The 18,376-nt window shown below is 49.0% G+C and overlaps 1 protein-coding gene across 1 annotated transcript in view; it reads left to right on the forward strand.

Annotated features, from left to right (window-relative positions):
- The window catches only part of GRPEL2 (GrpE like 2, mitochondrial), a 40,645-nt gene that overhangs the window by 8,496 nt on the left and 13,773 nt on the right, over window positions 1-18,376 (forward strand). Inside the window, exon 2 of the mRNA XM_075342354.1 lies at window positions 17,968-18,115. Within this exon, the coding sequence (XP_075198469.1) occupies window positions 17,968-18,115 (148 nt within the window). The remainder of the gene's footprint in view (window positions 1-17,967; window positions 18,116-18,376) is intronic.

Below are 18,376 nucleotides of genomic sequence, written 5' to 3' on the forward strand. Positions count from 1 at the left end.
TCAAGGCTTGCTGAGCGTTATAGTGCGCCGGGGACAGTAGCGCTGTGCGCTGGGGTTAGGTCACTGCAGCTTTGCTGAGTGACGTTACATGTTGGGAACTACTGCGCCGACCGCTACTGGAGCGGCGGCGCAGCTGCGACTTGTGGTGCGCCGGGGACTTTGCGCCGACCGCGCTTTTACGGCGGCGGCGCTTCTAACTTTAGCCCCCGGCTTCTGCGGCCTAGCGCCGCTTCGTTCCCGCCCCCACCCTGTCAATCAGGGTAGGGGAGAGACGCTGCTCAATAGGCAGCGCCGAGGGCTGGAGCTTTATTTACATGCTCCAGCCCTCTCACTAGGCACAGTGGGAAGCAGGCTTCCCGCTCTTCGTCTGTATACGCCCAGGGCCCGCCCCCCTCTCCACAAGGACGCCGGCAGCCATTACACATGCGGTCTGGCTGGGTAAAGGCAGCAGGCTCTGGGAGACCCAGACTAAAGGGATTTCGGCGACCACACACCCGCTCCTAAGCGGGCGGTAAGCTGCACTTTAGTGCTGGCCCCACTAGTGCCTCAGTGTTATATTAGTGTACTTTTTTCTTGGTACCATATATATATATATATAGTTGCACTGTAAGGTCGCTTCTTGGCTGGACACCCTGTACTGCTCTGAGGAGGCAGCAACATGTCATCCGCAAAACGCAAGGGTGCCAAGGCACAGGCTGTGTACACTGTTTGTACTGCATGTGGGGCTAATCTACCAGCAGGCTCCAACGACTCTCATTGTGTGCAATGTTCAGTCCCAGTGGCACTTCGTCAGCCAGAGCCTATGGTGGTAGTGGCCCAGGCAGAGACGCCTGTGAACCCTGCCCCGGTGACGGGGACAGACTTTGCAGTTTTTGCTGATAAAATGTCTGTGACTATGGCAAAAATCCTGGAGACCTTGCAGTCCAGGCCAGTTGCTCAGACCATGGACACTGCTGTGTCTATGCTCTCCGGTCCCCCTCAGTTGGAACTAATCCGTACTTCAGGGGGGTCTCAAGCATCACAGGCTGAAGTCTCTGACTCAGATGACAGTCCCAGGCAGCCTAAGCGAGCTCGCTGGGAAAGACCCTCCACGTCATCACACTGCTCAGGGTCTCAGCGACAAGAGTCTCTCTGTGATGAGACTGAGGACGGTGATCAGGATTCTAATCCTGAGGCCCCTCTCAATCTGGATGCCCCTGATGGTGACGCCATGGTTAATGACCTTATATCGGCCATTAATAGACTGTTGGATATTTCTCCCCCAGCCCCTTCTGCAGAGGAGGCAGCTGCACAGCAGGAGAAGTTCCATTTCCTATATCCCAAGCGTAAATTAAGTGCTTTTTTGGACCACTCTGACTTCAGAGAATCGATCCAGAAACACGACGCTCATCCAGACAAGCGTTTCTCTAAACGTTCTAAGGATACCCGTTATCCTTTTCCCTCTGAGGTGGCCAAACGCTGGACCCAGTGTCCAAAGGTGGATCCCCCAATCTCCAAGCTTGCGGCTAGATCCATAGTCGCAGTAGAGGATGGCGCTTCACTTAAAGATGCCAACGACAGACAGATGGACCTCTGGTTGAAATCTGTCTATGAATCTATCGGCGCGTCGTTTGCTCCAGCATTCGCGGCCGTGTGGGCACTCCAAGCTATTTCAGCTGGTTTAGCACAGGTGGATGCTTTCATACATCCAGCAGTGCCGCAAGTGGCGTCCCTAACTTCGCAAATGTCTGCGTTTGCGACCTGTGCTATCAATGCTGTCCTAGAATCTACGAGCCGTACCGCTATGGCGTCCGCCAATTCTGTGGTTTTGCGCAGAGCCTTGTGGTTAAAGGACTGGAAAGCAGATGCTGGTTCCAAAAAATGCTTAACCAGCTTGCCATTATCTAGAGACAGACTGTTTGGTGAGCCATTGGCTGAAATCATAAAACAGTCCAAGGGTAAGGACTCTTCCTTACCACAGCCCAGAGCAAGTAAACCTCAACAGAAAAAGTGGCAGTCGAGGTTTCGGTCCTTTCGAGGCTCGGGCAAGGCCCAATTCTCCTCGTCCAAAAGGACTCAGAAAGAACAAGGGAGCTCAGATTCCTGGCGGGCTCACTCACGCCCCAGGAAAGCAAATGGAGGAACCGCTTCCAAAGCGGCTACCTCATGACTTTCAGCCTCCTCCCTCCGCATCCTCGGTCGGTGGCAGGCTCTCCCGCTTTTGCGACATTTGGCTGTCACAGGTCAAAGACCGGTGGGTAACAGACATTCTGTCTCGCGGGTACAGAATCGAGTTCAGTTCTCGGCCTCCACTTCGGTTCTTCAGAACCTCCCCACACCCCAACCGAGCAGATGCCCTGCTGCAGGCGGTGGACTCTCTAAGAGCAGAAGGAGTCGTGATCCCTGTCCCCCCTCAGGAACGGGGGCGAGGATTTTACTCCAATCTCTTTGTGGTTCCAAAAAAGGACGGCTCCTTCCGTCCTGTTCTGGACCTAAAACTGCTCAACAAGCATGTGAACGCCAGGCGGTTCCGGATGGAATCCCTCCGCTCAGTCATTGCCTCAATGTCTCAAGGAGATTTCCTAGCATCAATAGACATCAAAGATGCTTATCTCCACGTGCCGATTGCTACAGAGCACAATGCTTTCTACGCTTCGTGATAGGAGACGACCATCTTCAGTTCGTAGCTCTGCCATTTGGTCTGGCGACAGCCCCTCGGGTGTTCACCAAGATCATGGCGGCAGTGGTAGCAGTCTTGCACTCTCACGGACACTCGGTGATCCCTTACTTGGACGATCTACTGGTCAAGGCACCCTCTCAAGAGGCATGCCAACTCAGCCTGAATGTTGCACTGGAGACTCTCCAGGCGTTCGGGTGGATCATCAACTTCCCAAAGTCAAATCTGTCACCGACCCAATCACTAACGTATCTTGGCATGGAGTTTCATACTCTCTCAGCGATAGTGAAGCTTCCGCTGGACAAGCAGCGGTCTCTACAGACTGGGGTGCAGGCTCTCCTTCAAAGTCAGCCGCACTCCTTAAGACGCCTCATGCACTTCCTCGGGAAGATGGTGGCGGCAATAGAGGCGGTTCCGTTTGCGCAGTTTCATCTGCGTCCACTTCAATGGGACATTCTCCGCCAATGGGACGGGAAGTCAACATCCCTGGACAGGAAAGTCTCCCTTTCCCAGACGGCCAAAGACTCTCTGCAGTGGTGGCTTCTTCCCACCTCATCACAGGGAAGATCCTTCCTACCACCGTCTTGGGCGGTGGTCACGACAGACGCGAGTCTGTCAGGGTGGGGAGCAGTCTTTCTCCACCACAGGGCTCAGGGTACGTGGTCTCAGCAGGAGTCCACCCTTCAGATCAATGTTCTGGAAATCAGAGCAGTGTATCTTGCCCTACTAGCCTTCCAGCAGTGGCTGGAAGGAAGGCAGATCCGAATTCAGTCGGACAACTCCACAGCGGTGGCATACATCAACCACCCAGGGGGGACACGCAGTCGGCAAGCCTTCCAGGAAGTCCGGCGGATTCTGATGTGGGTGGAAGCCACAGCCTCCACCATATCCGCAGTTCACATCCCCGGCGTAGAAAACTGGGAAGCAGACTTCCTCAGTCGCCAGGGCATGGACGCAGGGGAATGGTCCCTTCACCCAGACGTGTTTCAGGAAATCTGTCGCCGCTGGGGGGTGCCGGACGTCGACCTAATGGCGTCACGGCACAACAACAAGGTCCCAACCTTCATGGCACGGTCTCGCGATCAAAGAGCGCTGGCGGCAGACGCCCTAGTGCAAGATTGGTCGCAGTTCCGGCTCCCTTATGTGTTTCCACCTCTGGCACTCTTGCCCAGAGTGCTACGCAAGATCAGATCCGATTGCAGCCGCGTCATACTTGTCGCCCCAGACTGGCCGAGGAGGGCGTGGTATCCGGATCTGTGGCAGCTCACGGTCGGCCAACCGTGGGCACTCCCAGACCGACCAGACTTACTGTCCCAAGGGCCGTTTTTCCATCGGAATTCTGCGGCCCTGAACCTGACTGTGTGGCCATTGAGTCCTGGATCCTAACGTCTTCAGGATTGTCCCAAGGGGTCGTTGCCACCATGAGACAGGCTAGGAAGCCCACGTCCGCTAAGATCTACCACAGAACGTGGAGGATATTTTTATCCTGGTGCTCTGCTCAGGGAGTGTCTCCCTGGCCATTTGCATTGCCTACCTTTCTTTCTTTCCTGCAATCTGAGTTAGAAAAAGGTTTGTCGCTCGGCTCCCTTAAAGGTCAGGTCTCGGCGCTATCCGTCTTTTTTCAGAGGCGTTTGGCACGCCTTCCTAAGGTGCGCACGTTCCTACAGGGGGTTTGCCATATCGTACCCCCGTACAAGCGGCCGTTAGATCCATGGGATCTGAACAGGGTACTAGTTGCCCTCCAGAAGCCGCCCTTCGAGCCTCTGAAGGAGGTTTCACTTTCTAGACTATCACAGAAAGTGGCTTTTCTGGTAGCGATCACATCTCTTCGGAGAGTGTCTGAGCTGGCAGCACTATCATCCAAGGCTCTTTTCCTGGTCTTCCACCAGGACAAGGTTGTGCTGCGCCCTATTCAGGAGTTTCTCCCGAAGGTGGTATCCTCTTTTCATCTTAATCAGGATATCTCTTTGCCTTCGTTTTGTCCTCATGCAGTTCATCGTTATGAGAAGGATTTACATTTGTTAGATCTGGTGAGAGCACTCAGAATCTACATTTCCCGCACGGCGCCCTTGCGCCGTTCGGATGCACTCTTTGTCCTTGTCGCTGGTAAGCGCAAAGGGTCGCAGGCTTCTAAGGCCACCCTGGCTCGATGGATCAAAGAACCAATTCTTGAGGCCTACCGTTCTGCTGGGCTTCCGGTTCCATCAGGGCTGAAGGCCCATTCTACCAGAGCCGTGGGTGCGTCCTGGGCATTACGACACCAGGCTACGGCTCAACAGGTGTGCCAGGCAGCTACCTGGTCGAGTCTGCACACTTTCACCAAACATTATCAGGTGCATACCTATGCTTCGGCGGACGCCATCCTAGGTAGAAGAGTCCTGCAGGCGGCAGTTGCCTCCCAGTAGGGGAGGGCTGTCTTGCAGCTCTAACATGAGGTATTTCTTTACCCACCCAGGGACAGCTTTTGGACGTCCCAATCGTCTGGGTCTCCCAATAGAGCGCCGAAGAAGAAGGGAATTTTGTTACTTACCGTAAATTCCTTTTCTTCTAGCTCTTATTGGGAGACCCAGCACCCGCCCTGTTGTCCTTCGGGATTGTTGGTTTGTTTGCGGGTACACATGTTGTTCATGTTGAACGGTTTTCAGTTCTCCGATGTTACTCGGAGAGAATTTGTTTAAACCAGTTATTGGCTTTCCTCCTTCTTGCTTTTGCACTAAAACTGGTGAGCCAGTGATCCCACTGGGGGTGTATAGCCAGAAGGGGAGGGGCCTTACACTTTTTAGTGTAATTGCTTTGTGTGGCCTCCGGAGGCAGTGCTATACACCCAATCGTCTGGGTCTCCCAATAAGAGCTAGAAGAAAAGGAATTTACGGTAAGTAACAAAATTCCCTTCTTTTCTGCCGTTTTTACCTCGTTTTTTTTAAAGGGAACCTGTCGCCACTTTTTTGGAATATAAGCTGTGGCCACCACCAGTGGGCTCTTATATACAGCATTCTGACATGCTGTATGTAAGATCCCAGGCTGCTGTGAGAACATAAACACTTTATAATACTCACCTAACGGTCGCTCTGCGGTGGATGAGGGCCTAATGGGCGTCTCTGGTGTCGACGCCTCCTCTTTCGGCCATCTTCATCCTCTTTCTGAAGCCTGGGTGCATGATGCGTCTACGTCATACACACTCGCCGGTCCTGAGCAGGCGCACTACAATACTTTGATCTGCCCTGAGATCAAAGTGCGCCTGCTCAGGACCTGAATGCCGGCGAGTGTGTATGACGTCGGACCCATCGTGCACCGCGGCTAGAGAAGGAAGACAAAGATGGCCAAAAGAGGAGGTGTCTGCACCGGACAACGGAGAGGCCCATATGGCCAACTGCGCGACCGTTAGGTGAATATCATGAAGTGTTTATGTTCTCACACAGCGGTCTGGGCTCTTATTTAGAGCATGTTAGAATGCTGTATATAAGAGCCTGGTGGTGGTGGTCGCAGCTTATACGCCAAAAAAGTGGTGACTGAGCTCTTTCAGTCAATAGATTTGACTTAAAGGGCACCTAACGCAGAAAGAATTGACATGTGGCATCTGTGTGGTCACCACAAAGACGAAGCCAAAAACCTGCAAAACTGAAATCTCCTAGACTTTGCTGGGGAAGGAAATGCATGCAGTTATGGGACCAAAACTGCACCCAAATAACACGTAAATACGCAGCAAAAAAACTCTGCATGCGCCCATAGCCTAAATCCTGCAGACAGGAGGCACTATGGCCCCTTGCACACATGACGCTGGCAAAAAAATAGGTAGGTTTCTGACGAGACTTGTCCAACAGTGGTGGACAATACAGAAATCCTGTAATATAAAGCTGTAGGGTGGCACTGGATCCCACCATTTGGTTGGGCACATGTCGCAGGCTAATGGCTAGCGGCCGAGTGCGATGACTTCACGCCATTACTTGCCTTCCACCTAAGTGTGTGGGCACAATAAAATTCTGACTGACGTAGGAGATGTAATTCTTACGGGAGTGAAATTGTGACCTGTGTACATAGATAATGGACATCAATATGTGCCGTGTCTCCTAGTTGGGCCAGATCTCCTCTCTGGGATTGGTGCCTGTAGGTGTGCGTACAGAGCCACAAATCATTGTGTACGCATACGGGAGGACTCGAGAGAATGGTGCCCGATGTCTCCTAGTGACTGGAGGCTGAGTCCATCATGTATCAGGTTAAAGGGGTTTCCCACTTTCAGCAATGTGGTCCTGAAACTATTGGATACTCTCCCTTACCAGATCAGCCCTTTGTTGGCTGAAGTGGTGGGGATACGTCCACAGTGCTCCTCTACTCACATGCAACCTTTTTTTAATACAACAAACTGCAGTCGGGGATGAAGGTTTCCTGAAAGGGGATAACCCCTTTAAAGCTTACCGTCCCAGAAAGTCAATACTTATAATGATTGACAGCAGAAATAGTGAATATTATACACATATGACTTGGATGAAGGGATACTGGACCCTACATTTAAGAAGAAAATATTCCTCACTGTTTGTAGTAGGTCCTAAAATACTGCGTGTGCCAAAGTATTTGTCTCAGGGACGTAACCAAATGACATGATTTGTTAATAATCTTTCCGAGGAAATCTGTAAGGAGTTTGTATGTTCTCCCTGTGTTTGCATGGGTTTCCTTTCACACTTAAAAGACATACCGATTGGGACTTTGGATTGCGAGCTCCGATGGGGACAGTGATGATATCTGTAAAGATCTGTGGAATAACAGTGTTTATAATAAATAGACATTGGCTGATACTTATAAGGTCTCCATACACACTATAGAGTCGGCCAACCCCATCTATCAGTCTGTGTATGGGCGCACCAACCATTCAGCATTCTGGCCCATCCTTTTGTTTGGGGCACAGGTGAGGAGTCTGTTGTAGAGAATCCTGGGGCGCTTGGCTAAGTGTGAATGGGGGACACATTTGGATAGTAACGTAAGGGGGCATTGTTGTGATCCTTGCGGTCATGTAGCTCTGTATACTTGCAGATTTCTCTGGAATTACGCTGATATACAGTCTAGCGACAGTGATTGTATCTGGTGGGTTTAGAGGAGGTCAGAGGCACTTTCTGTACACCCTCCTCTGCCCTCAGTGAAGGTCACAGTGGCCACAACACCTACAATATTGGCTAACAGACATCACTCTGAGCATTACTAGTAGCTGCTCTGCTGGATCTTGGTCAGTCCGGAATGGCACTATTGCATCACATGTAGTATTGCATTAGGCGGACTTTCCATTGGTTTCAGTCTCTGTACATTCCCCGGTTTCACTATGCTTTCCGGGTAATTGCACCTTGCTCAGGGTTAGCTCTAAAATGAGGAAGTAAGAGGGGTAGAGGTTAGGTATCTGGGAGGCGTCTTCTGCACATTTTGTCTTTAGTGTCAGGTCATTATGTTGTCTCCTTGGCTAAGGGGTGCTTCACACACAGCGAGCTCGCTGCCGAGATCGCTGCTGAGTCACGCTTTTTGTGACGCAGCAGTGACCTCATTAGCGATCTCGCTGTGTGTGACACTGAGCAGTGATCTGGCCCCTGCTGCGAGATCGCTGCTCGTTACACACAGCCCTGGTTCGTTTTCTTCAAAGCCGCTCTCCCGCTGTGACACACAGATCGCTGTGTGTGACAGCAAGAGAGCGACAAATGAAGCGAGCAGGGAGCAGGAGCCGGCGTCTGACAGCTGAGGTAAGCTGTATCCAAGATAAACATCGGGTAACCAAGGTGGTTACCCGATATTTACCTTAGTTACCAGCCTCCGCAGCTCTCACGCTGCCTGTGCTGCCGGCTCCGGCTCTCTGCACTTGTAGCTGCTGTACACATCGGGTTAATTAACCTGATGTGTACTGTAGCTAGGAGAGCAAGGAGCCAGCGCTTAGTGTGCGCGGCTCCCTGCTCCCTGCTCACACTGGTAACTAATGTAAACATCGGGTAACCATACCCGATGTTTACCTTAGTTACCAGTCTCCGCAGCTTCCAGACGGCGGCTCCGTGCAAGCGCAACGTCGCTTGCACGTCGCTGCTGGCTGGGGGCTGTTCACTGGTCGCTGGTGAGATCTGCCTGTTTGACAGCTCACCAGCGACCATGTAGCGATGCAGCAGCGATCCTGACCAGGTCAGATCGCTGGTCGGATCGCTGCTGCATCGCTAAGTGTGAAGGTACCCTAATTATCAACCTTGGTGGTCCCAGATAATGGCACATTGTTGGTTCATTTACACAAGGACAAAGATACACTTCACAGCACTGTGCTATGTAAAGAATACCGCCATGAGTCACCATTGTTGTCCTGTGCACGCCATAAGATCTAGCCAAGGAGTGGTCATATATAAGATCTAGCCAAGGAGTGGGCATATATAAGATCTAGCCAAGGAGTGGGCATATATAAGATCTAGCCAAGGAGTGGGCATATATAAGATCTAGCCAAGGAGTGGTCATATAGAAGATCTAGCCAAGGAGTGGGCATATAGAAGATCTAGCCAAGGAGTGGGCATATAGAAGATCTAGCCAAGGAGTGGGCATATAGAAGATCTAGCCAAGGAGTGGGCATATAGAAGATCTAGCCAAGGAGTGGGCATATAGAAGATCTAGCCAAGGAGTGGGCATATATAAGATCTAGCCAAGGAGTGGTCATATAGAAGATCTAGCCAAGGAGTGGTCATATAGAAGATCTAGCCAAGGAGTGGGCATATAGAAGATCTAGCCAAGGAGTGGGCATATAGAAGATCTAGCCAAGGAGTGGGCATATAGAAGATCTAGCCAAGGAGTGGGCATATAGAAGATCTAGCCAAGGAGTGGGCATATAGAAGATCTAGCCAAGGAGTGGGCATATAGAAGATCTAGCCAAGGAGTGGGCATATAGAAGATCTAGCCAAGGAGTGGGCATATAGAAGATCTAGCCAAGGAGTGGGCATATAGAAGATCTAGCCAAGGAGTGGGCATATAGAAGATCTAGCCAAGGAGTGGGCATATAGAAGATCTAGCCAAGGAGTGGGCATATAGAAGATCTAGCCAAGGAGTGGGCATATAGAAGATCTAGCCAAGGAGTGGGCATATAGAAGATCTAGCCAAGGAGTGGGCATATAGAAGATCTAGCCAAGGAGTGGGCATATAGAAGATCTAGCCAAGGAGTGGGCATATAGAAGATCTAGCCAAGGAGTGGGCATATATAAGATCTAGCCAAGGAGTGGGCATATAGAAGATCTAGCCAAGGAGTGGGCATATATAAGATCTAGCCAAGGAGTGGGCATATATAAGATCTAGCCAAGGAGTGGGCATATATAAGATCTAGCCAAGGAGTGGGCATATATAAGATCTAGCCAAGGAGTGGGCATATATAAGATCTAGCCAAGGAGTGGGCATATATAAGATCTAGCCAAGGAGTGGGCATATATAAGATCTAGCCAAGGAGTGGGCATATATAAGATCTAGCCAAGGAGTGGGCATATATAAGATCTAGCCAAGGAGTGGGCATATATAAGATCTAGCCAAGGAGTGGGCATATATAAGATCTAGCCAAGGAGTGGGCATATATAAGATCTAGCCAAGGAGTGGGCATATATAAGATCTAGCCAAGGAGTGGGCATATATAAGATCTAGCCAAGGAGTGGGCATATATAAGATCTAGCCAAGGAGTGGGCATATATAAGATCTAGCCAAGGAGTGGGCATATATAAGATCTAGCCAAGGAGTGGGCATATATAAGATCTAGCCAAGGAGTGGGCATATCTAAGATCTAGCCAAGGAGTGGGCATATCTAAGATCTAGCCAACTCTGATGCACAGGAGGGCTCGTTCTGCCAAGCTATCTTGTGTTCTCTATGGGAAAGTTTCTGGGAGAACAATGAGATCGGTAATCCAAAATCAGTCCTGTGGCGCCCCCACGTACATAATAGCTCAAACTGAAATTCTTGGCAGGTTTGTCCGACCTTAGCCTGTGTGTGGGGGGCTTTTATAGTGGGGGGGCTTTTATAGTATCAGTAAAGTAGGTAAGATGTCATCTACACGCTGACTCAAGAAAATCTGCAGCTAAGCGAACTTGTAGTGTCCATCTGAAATCCAAGGCACTTTATGCGTTATCAGCCAAGAAAATTCATGGGGTAAAATACATGGCAAATCCCAATGTTACTACAAAACTGATTCTTCAGCACAAGTCTGAGTGTCTCCAGAGTTAAAGGGGTTATCCATTTTCAGAAAAAATTTGCCTGCTGGCTCAGCTAGTTATTGTATTTAAAAACCTCAAGTATAATGGAAGTCAGGGGTGACTTGAGAATTTTTCTGAAAGATCTTTCCAAAAAATGCTTGAGTTCCCCTACGGCTTCTATTATACTCAGTACTCATAAAGAGCAGTCTGATGCTTGGATGGGCCTGCCTCGAGTACCGAGCCCCTGAGCATGGAAGTGCTCACTCATCACTATAGAGTCCTATTACTCAAGGGAAGTGGGCTGGGAGAAGCCACCAAGAACCTCACTAGTCCTCTGTGTGGCCTGGGCCCTGGCGGCTTCTAAACTATATTTTCCTCTAAACAACACAACGTTTCAAAGTTGGATATACATGGCTGAAATTGTCCAGCCGGTGTTGTCCAGCCGGTGTTGTCCAGCCGGTGTTGTCCAGCCGGTGTTGTCCAGCCGGTGTTGTCCAGCCGGTGTTGTCCAGCCGGTGTTGTCCAGCCGAATCCACGAGCAGCATATATCAGCTGTCAGGTTCCTTTAAATGCAGAGATATTGCAATTCAGCACTGAAACACAGCCAGCATCGATCTGACAGCGACATTTAAGACGTGAAATCCCTAAGGTTGCCCATCATGATGTTTCGGAAGCCTGCTAATCAGAAGTGGCCAGGATTCTGACGTGTTCGTGTTAAGCTGGTGTCACACACAGCGACAACGACGTCGCTGCTACGTCACCATTTTCTGTGACGTTGCAGCGACGTCCCGTCGCTGTTGCTGTGTGTGACATCCAGCAACGACCTGGCCCCTGCTGTGAGGTCGCCGGTCGTTGCTGAATGTCCAGCTTCATTTTTTGGTCGTCGCTCTCCCGCTGTGACACACACATCGCTGTGTGTGACAGCGAGAGAGCGACGAACTGAAGCGAGCAGGAGCCGGCGTCTGGCAGCTGCGGTAAGCTGTAACCAGGGTAAACATCGGGTAACCAAGGTGGTTACCCGATATTTACCTTTGTTACCAGCCTCCGCCGCTCTCACGCTGCCAGCGCCGCCTCCTGCTCTTTGCACATGTAGCTGCAGTACACATCGTGTAATTAACCCCATGTGTACTGTAGCTAGGAGAGCAAGGAGCCAGCGCTAAGCACTGTGCGCGGCTCCCTGCTCTCTGCACTGTGACATGTAGCTGCAGTACACATCGGGTTAATTAACCCGATGTGTACTGTAGCTAGGAGAGCAAGGAGCCAGCGCTAAGCACTGTGCGCGGCTCCCTGCTCTCTGCACTGTGACATGTAGCTGCAGTACACATCGGGTTAATTAACCCGATGTGTACTGTAGCTAGGAGAGCAAGGAGCCAGCGCTCAGTGTGCGCGGCTCCCTGCTCTCTGCACATGTAGCGACGTTATGATCGCTGCTTCGGCTGCTGTGTTTGACAGCTAAGCAGCGATCATAACAGCGACTTACAAGGTCGCTGCTACGTCACCATTTTGGTGACGTAACAGCGACGTCGTTGTCGCTGTCGTTTAGTGTGACCCCAGCTTTAGCTGAGGAAATTCGCATCACCCTGGTCTGGATTCAACAAAGAGTGTCATGGTGACACTATGGGCGCTATTTGGCCATTTTCGCTTAGGGGTGTACACACTTTTGTTGGCTGTAGCTTAGACACAAATGACTGTGTGCTATTTAGAGGGCACCAAATTTACACTGTTACACAAGCTGTACACTGATCAATTTACATTGTATCAAAGTGTCATATCTGCAGTGTTTTCAAAATGTTAGGGGTGTACTCACTTTTGTGATATACTGTAAGTATATAAAATAAATTAAACTTTTCCTAACGGATACTGCTGGATTTGTTCTAATGGATAATTCCTGAACATGTGAACATAGCCTGACAATGCATACAGAATTGACACGCAATACACTGGGCTCTTTACAAATGCAGGAATTTGTCCAGCAGTCTGTGTGTACGGGTATCCTGCATAATTCACACTTTCTGCTGGCGAAAGTGGTTTTGTTTCTCCAGCTCGTGTGTAGGAACCTCCTGCAGGGAGGGGGGAGAGTAACCAAACAGCGAGAATCCATTCTACTCCCTCTCTCCATCACGTAGACTCTAGGAAAACTCAGTGCTTCATATGGCTGCATATACAATGGTGCACTGTTATACTATGGTCCTAGAGATCTACAGAGAGCTTCACATTCTGGGGTCTGTGCATGGACCCTAACTGCAACGTTTTGGAGCCAGTGAAGGCCATGTTCCTTTTTTTTTTTTTTTTCTATTGCCTATTTCTTCTGCCAGAATCTACTGTATTTAAAGGGAACCTGTCATGTGTAATATGCACCCAGGACCCCGAGCAGTTCTGGGTAAATATTGCTATTCCCTGCCTAACCGACCCTGTATACACTAGCATAGATAAAGAGATCTTTAGAAACAGTATTTCTAAAGATCTTCTATTGTATGCTAATGAGCACAGGGAGTAGTCCCCTGGGGTTAGTTCCCCTTGACAGATGACTCCATTAGCATGTTAGTACACCCCTGTTGGTGTGCTAATATGCTAATGAATATGCAGTGTCACAGGATGATCTCACTCACCTCTCTGCTGAGGGATCTCTGACGGGGAATTTTGGCTCAGTACATGTGACTCCGGAGTTTGGATCATGCGCACTACTTCAGTTTAAAGCCAGGACACGTACACCCGGCTTCATAGTGCGCATGACCCAAACTCCGGGGTCATGCGCACTGAGCCAAAATCCTCCGTAAGGCGATAGCAGCGGAGAGGTGAGTGAGATCATCCTGTGACACTGCACATTCATTAACATGTTAGCACGCCCACAGGGACGTACTAACATGCTAATGAGGGGTGACTGGCCGGGGAACTAACGCCCAGGGGACTAGTCCCCTCACTCATTAGCCTACGATAGAAGATCTTTAGAAATACTGTTTCTAAAGATCTCTTTATCTATGCTAGTGTATACAGGGACGGTTAGGCAGGGAGTAGCAATATACACCCAGAACTGTTCATGGTTCTGGGTGCATAATGCACCTGACAGGTTCCCTTTAACAAAATTGATGTGATTCCATGAAAACTCATGCCCAATGTGAATTTTTGGTAACTTAAAAGCCTGAAAAAGCTTGTGTGTAAAAAAAAAAAAAATAAATAAAATAAAAATGCAGAATTCCTGTCAATTCTACATCAAAAAGTGAAAAACTGTAAGAAAAACAAAACACTTAAGTGCAAATACGCAATGATTGGAGCAGATTACTATTGTGTAGCTTGGTGTGGACACCTGCATAAAAGTCTGTGTTTCCACGTGTGTGAACATGGCTTAGGTGTTTTGTTGCTGTGGATAGGTTGGTGGCATTTGCTTTTAAAGGGAACTGTCACGTGTGTGAAAAAAACCCAAACAAAACTGGAATAATCTGCAGATCTGGGGTTAATCGGCAGGTTAAGGCTATGTGTGCACGTGTGCGTAATACATGCAGTTACGCTGCGCTTTGTAGCGCAGCGTAACTGCATGCGTCCTGCGTCCCCTGCACAGTCTATGGAGATTGTGTAGGGGCCGTGCGCATGTGGCGTCCTAGAGCGCAGCGCTTCGGCTGCTGCCCGAAGCGCTGCGTTCAAGAAGTGACATGTCACTACTTCCGTGCGCTTTGCCAGCAGCCCCTGCTCTATGGCAGGAGCTGCAGGCAGAGCGCATGGAATCGGCTTTTTTTTTTTTTCTATGGACATTTTCTGCAGCGATTTGAAGCGCACGTGTGCTCTTCAGATCGCTGCAGAAAATTCTGCAGTGACTGTACGCAACGTGCGCACATAGCCTAAGGGTATGTGCGCACGTTGCTTTTTACCTGCTTTTTACCTGCTTTTTTGCTGCTTTTTCTTCTGCGCTGTTTAATGCCAAAATGGATGTGTTCTTCTATTCAAGCAAAGTCTATGGGAATTTGGGTTTCTTGTTCACACTATGTTGTTCAAAATGCTGCCTTTTTGTGGCAGAACTTTAGTCAAAAACTCAGCTTTGCAGTGCAAAACCCAAATGGCAAAAACAATTGACATGCTGCTTCTTTGAAAAGCTGAGTTTTTGACCAAAGTTCTGCCACAAAAAGGCAGCATTTTGAACAACATAGTGTGAACAAGAAACCCAAATTCCCATAGACTTTGCTTGAATAGAAGAACACATCCATTTTGGCATTAAACAGCGCAGAAGAAAAAGCAGCAAAAAAGCAGGTAAAAAGCAACGTGCGCACATACCCTTATAGTGTTTGTGCAGAAATCAATGAGCTACTCTGGACACTGTCTGGCCTCTATCCTGACATGCACAAAGTTACTGCCAGATTGGAGGCCACAGTGTCCAAAGTGGCTTCCTTGTAGTGAGTGGCTCCATCAGGAATCTGGTTTTTGAGGATTTGGACGGAAAAACCAACATATGGTGCTCAGCAGCCTGCTATATTTAATGTAAACCTAGCCTTTAGGTCCTCATACACATTAGAGTAACTTCAGCTGAACCTGCCCATATCGTCGGGTTCAGCGTACTGTCTAATATGGGAGCTCGGAACAGGGGAGATAAGGATCCAGCATTTGCGATGCTGATCTTTTTACGCTAAAGGCCACGTCTCACTAAGCAACATCGCTAGCAACATTTCTGCTGAGGCACGACTTTTGTGACGTAACAGCGATGTTGCTAGCGATGTTGCTGTGTGTGACATCCAGCAACAACCCGGCCCCTGCTGTGAGGTCACTGGTTGTTGCTGAATGTCCTGGGCCATTTTTTAGTTGTTGCTCTCCCGCTGTGAAGCACAGATCGCTGTGTGTGACAGCGACAGAGCAACAACTAAATGTGCAGGCAGCAGGAGCCGGCTTCTGCGGACGCTTGTAACCACGGTAAACATCGGGTAACCAAGAAGCCCTTACCTTGGTTACCTGATATTTACCTTCGTTACCAGCGTCCGCCGCTCTCACGCTGTCAGTGCCGGCTCCCTGCACACATAGCCAGACTACACATCGGGGTAATTAACCCGATGTGTACTCTGGCTAGGAGTGCAGGGAGCCAGCGTTAAGCGGTGTGCGCTGGTAACCAAGGTAAATATCGGGTTGGTTACCCGATATTTACCTTAGATACCAAGCGCAGCATCGCTTCCACGCGACGCTGGGGGCTGGTTGCTGGTGAGATCTGCCTGTGTGACAGCTCACCAGCAACCCGTGTAGCAACGCTCCAGCGATCCCTGCCAGGTCAGGTTGCTGGTGGGATCGCTGGAGCGTCGCTTAGTGTGACGGTACCTTAAGAGGAGCCGCTGCCAAAGATACAGTGGAGCCTTGGATTACAAGTATAATTGGTTTCGGTAGTCTGCTCTTAAATAAAGTTACTCTTATATCAAAACAAATTTTCCCATAGGAAATAATTGAAACGCAGAGGATTCGTTTCACAACCAAAAAATATTTCCTGTATTTATACAAACTTATTACGGTATATAAAATGTACTGTAATCATATAAATATGACAGTGCACTAATACAAAATAATGTACAGTAAAGAACTTATTAAACAAATTAAACTGCACGTTAGTTTACAATAGAATTGTTGGTGTGCGGGAGGTACTATAGAGACAAAATGATGTGTAAATATGACAACCTTTATTCTAGTACGGTACACAAAAAACACACCCCAAATCTATTCTCCTCAAAAGAAGGGCAGAACTAAGCCAAATGTGGGGATATGTACAGAAAGTTACGTCCAGAGCGGGTCAGAGCGCAGTGAAAGGACAGAATTAGACGCGTGCACGGTGAGTATTTGCTCTTATTGCAAAGCATTGCTCTCAAACCAAGTTACTCTTAATCCAAGGTTCCACTGTATCTGGCAGCGACTCTCATAGAAAACACAGGATTACATGGCAGCATGAGCGCTCCTGTATATTGGACAGTCAAGTAAGATAGCTGCTGGCTGTATTATTGGACGAGTTCAGGTATTTGAAGTTTTATAGGGGGCCTAATTTGTGAACTCTCTCTGATAAAATGCCTTCAAGTCAGTCACTCATTACACATTTTTTTTTTTTCTTGCTAATTGTAAAAGATGACAAATTGATTATTTTTAGGACGTGGATAATAAGAAAAGCAAATAATTTCTCCTGAATTTTCTGAGCTATGATTACTAGTGCAGGCCAATATTACATAATGCCTCTGAGGTGCAGTACTCGGAAATAAACCCATTGTTTCTGACTTACAAGGTAATAAAGTAGTAGGGGTCAAGTAAGAGGCACTACGAGCACAATGGCGTTGATCACCCCCTCCTACCGCCTCCTTTTCCTATTTGCGGAAGCTCTGTCCTTTAGATTGATGTGCTCCTACTTGTTCTCCGTGATTACATTTGTGGTCTGTGTTACTTCAGTCTTTTAGGGGTACTTCACACACAGCGAGATCGCTACTGAGATCGCTGCTGAGTCACGTTTTTTGTGACCTCATTAGCGATCTCGCTGTGTGTGACACTGAGCAGCGATCTGGCCCCTGCTGTGAGATCGCTGCTCGTTACACACAGCCCTGGTTCGTTTTTTTTATTGTTGCTCTCCCGCTGATAAGCACACATCGCTGTGTGTGACAGCGAGAGAGCAACAATCCTGAATGTGCAGGGAGCAGGAGCCGGCGTCTGACAGCCTGCGGTAAGCTGTAACCAAGGTAAACATCGGGTAACCAAGGTGGTTACCCGATATTTACCTTCGTTACCAGCCTCCGCAGCTCTCACGCTGCCAGTGCCGGCTCCTGCTCCCTGCACACGCTAAGCGAAGCGGTGTGAGCTGGTAACTAAGGTAAACATCGGGTAACCATACCCGATGTTTACCTTAGTTACCAGTGTCCACAGCTTCCAGACGTCGGCTCCGTGCAAGCGCAGCGTCGCTTGCACGTCGCTGCTGGCTGGGGGCTGGTCGCTGGTGAGATCTGCCTGTTTGACAGCTCACCAGCGACCATGTAGCGATGCAGCAGTGATCCTGACCAGGTCAGATCGCTGGTGGGATCACTGCTGCGTCGCTAAAGTGTGAAGGTACCCTTAGTTATAGAGTGTCCAAAACGGGGTAAATATTTGACTAGTAATAAAACAGCTTATTATTTATATTTAATGACCCTTTACTCTTTTACTGACAGGTGTTCAGTGTGTGCCTATAGTGGCGCTGCTACCCAACAGAGAAGTTCGGGGAGTAACACCACAAGCGATGGGTCAGGTGATAAGCCTTATGTTGCAAGGCCACTGGAGAAGGGTTGCAAGCTGGAGGAGGAAGTTCGAGATTTAACAGTAAGTTTATTGTAAGACATGGCAACTAGATATGAGCGAGTATCACACAAGCTGTGGAAAGATTCTGGTCAGCTCTCAGATCTACACTTAGGATGGTACACTCCTCAACATTGAAATTACAACACCAAGAAGGAAAAGGAGGAATTGTAATCGCACAAGCTGTGCAAAGATTCTGGTCAGCTCTCAGATCAACACTTAGGATGGTACACTCCTCAACATTGAAATTACAACACCAAGGAATTGTAGACTTGTTACTGATAT

The sequence above is a fragment of the Anomaloglossus baeobatrachus genome, chromosome 4 (genome assembly GCF_048569485.1).
Source record: "Anomaloglossus baeobatrachus isolate aAnoBae1 chromosome 4, aAnoBae1.hap1, whole genome shotgun sequence".
NCBI classification, from domain to species: domain Eukaryota; kingdom Metazoa; phylum Chordata; class Amphibia; order Anura; family Aromobatidae; genus Anomaloglossus; species Anomaloglossus baeobatrachus.